This window comes from Phaseolus vulgaris, chromosome 5, assembly GCF_051622355.1.
Source record: "Phaseolus vulgaris cultivar YP4 chromosome 5, ASM5162235v1, whole genome shotgun sequence".
Lineage (NCBI taxonomy): Eukaryota > Viridiplantae > Streptophyta > Magnoliopsida > Fabales > Fabaceae > Phaseolus > Phaseolus vulgaris.
The window spans coordinates 16,393,913-16,400,544 of NC_143502.1; the positions used below are offsets into that span (position 1 = coordinate 16,393,913).

The 6,632-nt window shown below is 27.0% G+C and overlaps 1 protein-coding gene across 1 annotated transcript; it reads left to right on the forward strand.

Moving 5' to 3' along the window:
- Positions 1–3,453: 3,453 nt before the first annotated feature.
- LOC150027511 (anaphase-promoting complex subunit 11) lies at positions 3,454–5,758 on the forward strand (the record flags this gene model as incomplete). The annotated part of the gene is made up of 3 exons (XM_090302881.1): positions 3,454–3,524; positions 4,078–4,196; positions 5,465–5,758. Coding segments are annotated over 3 exons (306 nt in total), but the record flags the coding sequence as incomplete, so codon positions are not given.
- Between the last annotated feature and the right edge of the window lie 874 nt (positions 5,759–6,632).

Genomic DNA, 6,632 nt, shown 5'->3' on the forward strand with positions numbered 1-6,632 from the left:
TTATTTTACGAACTTAATTAAGTTCATTATAGGTAGTTGATTTTACTTGTGTGTTATAGTAAAGAATATTGTCAACAAACAATATTATCTTTTAACATAGAATGATAACTTTTACATTAACTATTAATTAAATCTCTAATACAAATTACTAGTTAGCATATCATTATAGTTTAAACTATATTAATTATTCCATAAATCTATGTAAAAAGTTGTTACTAAATAACCTTTTCTACTAATATATAAATCATAATGACAAAGTGATTAAATAATTTATAATTTAAAATATTTTAAAAATTATACATTATATCAATTTTAATCTATGTAAGTAAATATTTGAAAATAAGACTTTTTTTATCGACAAAGAATAAAAAAAATTAAAGGAAACATTTTAAGGATATTTCAATCCTTATACAAGAATCTCAAATCAGAAAAGAAGTGTAAGATACAAGCACCTATATAGCCATCTAACAAAAACTTCACAACTACCTATAATAACCTATATTTGAAAATAAGATATCAAATAATTTTATATTTATATATATATATGAAAGTAAATTTAAATTTAACCATGAGTTTTAAAAAATTAATGATTAAATAAAAAAATATATTAATCAATATATATGTATTTATAGTATTAAAGTTATATTAATATTATATAATTTCTTCCTTTTTCTCTCTATCTATCTATATCCGGATAAAAGTAATATTACTCAAGTCAAATAAATTTACTATACACACACAATAAATATCTAAATGTATATTTATATCAAAATTAATATTAATAATATGAATATAATATTGATAATATGAATATAATATTAATAATATGAATATTAATACTAATAATATTAATTATAATATTAATAAATATTAATAATATGAATAATATTAATAAATATTAATAATATGAATATAATGTTAATAATAATATTAATAATAATATTAATAAATATTAATAATATTAATAATATAAATATATTATTAATAATATGAATATAATTTATTTTATTATTATTATTATTAATTATATTAATATGTATAAATTATATTAATATGTATAAATTATATTAATATGTATAAATTATATTAATATGTATAAATTATATTAATATGTATAAATTATATTAATATGTATAAATTATATTAATATGTATAAATTATATTAATATGTATAAATTATATTAATATGTATAAATTATATTAATATGTATAAATTATATTAATATGTATAAATTATATTAATATGTATAAATTATGTTAATATGTATAAGTATAATAAAAATGATAATATGATCAAAGAACTTGTCTGGTCTAGTAGTCAATGCTTCCCCTAAGTCACTGGAAAGATTTGGGTTTGAATCCTGGTTGCTGCTGCTGCTGTTTGCTTCCAATATTACTTGGGTTCTAGTTCTAGGCCTCTAGATTTTGACGGTAGGTAATTCCAATTTTTCTTATAGTGTTTTGTTCCCTATTTTTCGTTCTAAACCTCGAATTTTACTTTTTCGTTTTTAATTCGTTTTAATTTTTGTTCGTTTAAGTTTTTGCACTATATATTTCTTGTTAACAAGTTTTTCTCAATTCAATCACAGTTTAATTCATTGTCATTTATTTTCTATGATGTCTTGTTTTATGTTTCAACAATTTACATTTTTTTACCGTTTACTTTTCCTATACTTTAAGTTCCTGCAATTTACATTTATCGCAATTTACTTTATTGCAATTAAATTTCTCACAATTTAAGTTTGAAGTCATTTACTTTCTTCACAATTTTAGATTCTGCCATTTATATTCTTCGTCATTTCCATTTTCGTTTCTTTTTCCCTTTTCTTTCATTTCTTCATTACCCATTAGACAATCTAGTAAGTGATTACTTACTAAAATGTTTAATCGTTGTGTGAAGAATCTTTTGTTGTAATTCATTTAATTTTTTGTACATCAACCCTCAAATGGTCTAGCAAGCAATGCTACACTAAATGGTCTGACATGTGTTTTACTAAATTTGGTTTCATTTATTTTGTAAAAAATTAAGGTTTTGTTTGGATTAGAGGGTGTGGGAGAGTGGAAAGTTGAGGGTGTGGAGAAGTGGAAGTGTGAAGATTTGAAAAGAAAGTGTGAAGAAAGTTGAGGTTGTTTGGATTGGGATATGTTAGAGTGCATGTGTGAGGAAAGTTTATTGAAATACATGAGTGATATGATAGTTGTAAATTGTAAGATTACAAATTTATCCTTGTATATAAGAAAAGAATAAATAATTATTAATTTTGTGCATATTTTAGTTAATTAAAATAATTTAAAGTTTCATTTATAAAAAAAATATAAAATTCAAAGAAATAATTAAATATAATTTTAAATGTAAGTATAATTTTATTATTTTCCACTTTATTAATTTAAATTATTTTTGTTACTTAAGTTAATTTATTTAGATAATTTTAATATTATTTATGATTTTTTAAATTATGTTATATATATACAAAATTATTATTAAAAATGATTTTCATTATTATTATTAACAAAATTAGTATATTTTAAAAAGTAAATGGATATTTAGAACATATTAAGTAGTTAAATATATAATATAAAACCTATTTATTTTTAAATTAAAAAGGTGATATAAAATATAAAAGGGTACGGGAAGAAACAAAGTAATGTAATTGTTTTTTGAAAAGTTGAATCACATAGTGCAAAAAAGGAAGCCCAAGTTAAAATGAAAACCCAAATTTGAAGGAGAAGAGACCAAGAGAAGAGAAGTCGCAGCAGAGGAAGAAGAAAAAACATGGGGCGCGTGAGGACAAAGACGATGAAGAAAAGTAAGGGTACGATGGTATTTCATTATATCCTACGTGGCTTCCCTCTCTAACCACTCTCCTTTTTCTTCATATTTGAGAGGAACCGAAAACCACCCATGTTTCCACTCAATCTCACCCTCATCATTTCCCTCTCACAGAATCAAGCGGGGTGACACCCTCAAATTCGTCTGCGTTACAGTGTCACCCCCTAATCCAAACACATGCTAAAAGTGGAAGAACATAGGTTATTTAGTAGCATAAAATTGTAAAAAAGCATTTATAAATTAACTTTTCTTTAGTTTCAATAAATAGAAAAATATATGCTTTATTCTTTTTTATAACAATTGTCCACATATCTTTTATATAAATATTTTGTCAAAATTAATACTTTAAACGGAAAATAAACATACTATAAGATGTGAAAGAAATTATATAATCCCATCCACCAACTTTTTACAAATTGAAGGGAATATTCCCCAAACCCAACTAATTCTACCGTTCATGAAAATAATTTTATGGTTTTACAAATTGATCCCCAAAGGGCCAATAGGAAAAATAAAATAGGGTAACAATTAGTTTGAAAACCGGCGCAGGTTAACTGAAAGAGCATCATAGACTCACCCTTTACCCATTTCAAATGTTCTTCTCCAATTGGCATCTAAACTAATCCAACCCTCATTTTCTATTAGCTATTGTTGTTGCTGGGCACGGAATCGGAGATGAAAGTGAAGATCTTGCGTATCCTTTTCAAAATCCCACTTTAAGTCATTTCCCCATTTATCATTTTATTGATGTTTGCGTCTTTGTTTTGGTATTGTATGCTTTTCAATTTTTCTTTGCAGAAAACAAATTAAATAATAAAAATGAAGTTTTTCTTAACTACGGTCTCTGTTTGGGTACCTGCTGATTTTCTAAACAGAGTAAGTTCTCTTTTTTATCTTCAACATAACCTAACATGCAGATGAATTTGTTTTGCTTAGTTTATCTTTCAAATATTTCATGGCTGATGGTTTGGCCTATGTGCAGATTACAATGTTTGAATAGTTAAGGTTAGAGAAGAAGATGAAATAAGGAGGGAGTGAAAATAATTTTTAGGAGGACAAAATTTGTTGTACTGGTGTGAAATTGAGTTCCATTGCCTTTTCACTTGCTCCAAATTTCTATTAAACATGGAGAATTTAATTTAACCCTGTTTTTGTTTTGAATTGACAGTCTCCTTAATTATTTCTTCTAGTCTTTTGTAAATAAATAATCGCTTCCTAAATTTTTGGTTCCCTTTTGGTAAATGTAGATGGCACGGTGTTGCTTCTTGGACTTGGGATGCTCAGGATGAAACATGTGGGATCTGTAGAATGGCCTTTGATGGATGTTGTCCTGACTGTAAACTTCCAGGGGATGACTGTCCACTGAGTAAGCTACTGAGAATTTTATGTTGTGGACTGCGTTGTTGTTATGTTTGAACCGACTTGTCCTAGTTAAATTTCTGGATTAATAATTGTGCTTTGGGTGTCTAGGTTAGTTATATAGTCTTAAACAGAACTACACATTGTGTAATTGTTTGTGATTTTATTTGTTAAGAGTCTCACACTGAGTAGAATGAGCCTTGAGACTCTCCTACTTAATGGACTACATTTTTAGTCTGGAATCTCTTTTTGTATTTGAGTCGTAACGATTGTTGCTTTTACTGATTTATATTACGGGAAAAAGGCTACTTGTAAGCTAGATTGTGGTGCAAATCAAAGAGAAAAGAGCTACCATCTGCTCAGTGTCAAAGGTGTGAAACCAGTATAGACATCAGGCCTTAAAGGGGTAACAATGTTAAGAGTGTCACATTGAAGTAGGATAAGCTGTGAGCTCTCTTACATAATGGACTAATCTTTTGGGTTGGACTCTCCTCTTGTGCTTAAATTTTAATATATTTGTTCTGTTATTTGAATTTGTGTGGGCAGTGGTCCTATTGTGACTTCTGAAGGAGGCCTCAGAAAAATGTTTTAGCTGTAATATCACTGCTTGGGCCTTCTTTAACTAACCATCAACATCCTGTAAATAAATCGACGAAGCTTCCAAGTTTTGCTTATAAGTTTGTAGGATTATGAAAAAAGGGTTCTTATATTTGGTTTTTTCTTTTCTCCCTCCACACATAGTACATTGAATCACTGTGTCCAAATTTTGTTAATTTTCTAATTATCTAAAAAATTACATCGTTTGTAGTCCAAATTTATGATGAAGATGTATGTAAAATTCAAACTTCTGTCCGCCTATTTGAATGTGTTGAACTGCTGCAAAGATAGTTGTTGCTCACGTACGTGACATGAGATTCATGCGAAATATTTACTCTTAGCAATGTATGTTACATTCTTTCTAACATACTCTACTATTAGGTGAAATTCACGAGAATTTAGACTCACACAAATTCACTCAACAGTAGTGTTAGTGTTACTGTTATTTTTGGTTTATGCCGATGCAGTTTCACAGGATTGAGAACTTTTTAAGAAATCCGTAAGGTGACAATATTTTATTATGGGCTATAAATTCGTGCTTGACTCCCCTTGAAAAAATGTTGTATTAACGAATGAATAATGTCTTTTTCTCGGTATCAGGATTTGGTTATCAAATTGCAGTGTTATGTAATTCTTTTGACAGAAATGAGTAAAACTTATTCTTTCTTTTTCTTGCAGTTTGGGGTGTATGCAATCATGCGTTTCATTTGCACTGTATCCTGAAATGGGTGAATTCTCAGACATCACAAGCGCATTGCCCCATGTGCCGTCGTGAATGGCAGTTTAAAGGATAAGAGCATTGGTTTTTCCTCTCAGGGTTGGCTACTGAACATTGTAAATGTGGTCTTCTTAATTTGAAGACACTTCTTCCTCAATTTATTTTACCATGCATATAAATGTACTGGTTTGTGATTAGATATTGAAGAGTTTAGTGTTAAATTATGCCTCTTATTTGAAGGGTTATTGTTTAAATTTAGTTGTTTTTTTATAATGATTATGCCAAAATTAGGGGTGTCAGGCTTGACCTCTTATAATTTATTTTGTGAATTAGACTATTTTTCTCAGTACAGATGTATGAATAGGGTCCTTTAATAATTTAAGTTTATTTATTCATTATTTAAAGTTTACATTATCAGAATCCTCATGTTACTTATTCTAAATGTTTGACATTATATATATAGGAAAGTATATTTTGAAAGTTTGGTACATTAATATGTTGTTGAATAGACATTTCCCATTCCAGTGGTAACAATGAAATTAAAGTTTCATTAGCTGAGTACATTATTTTTGGTAGCATTGGAGGAACTTTTCATATTTTCCTATTATATTGTATGAGCGATTGTAATTATTGAAATTAAATTCCTAACTACATTTCTAATATGTAAAATATTTTGTTAGTTTTCTATTATTAACGATATTATTTTTCGTTTTTTCAACAAGGCTCCTGAGTTGTGACAGTAGTGGCCCGGAAACAAAGAAAATCTAATCACAAACAGAGTATGTTGCGATGAAACACTGATCTACAAAATTGTTAAAAGTAACATCATCTCGTTGGACATTATAAACATTATATATATATATATATATATATATATACTAGTACTTTACCCGTTCAATGTACGGGATTTATTAAAAAAAATGTTTAAAGTACAATATTAACAAAAAATAAATAAAATAACGAAACATAATACCATTCTTGCAATTAATACAAAAATTCTGTAATTATAAAAAATAAAAGTAGAAATTAGATGTATGAATAATAATTAGAATTAATAGATATAACTATCAAATTTTAAGTGTTGGTTATATGAAACTATAAAGTCAAAACATTTGAAATAACACAATC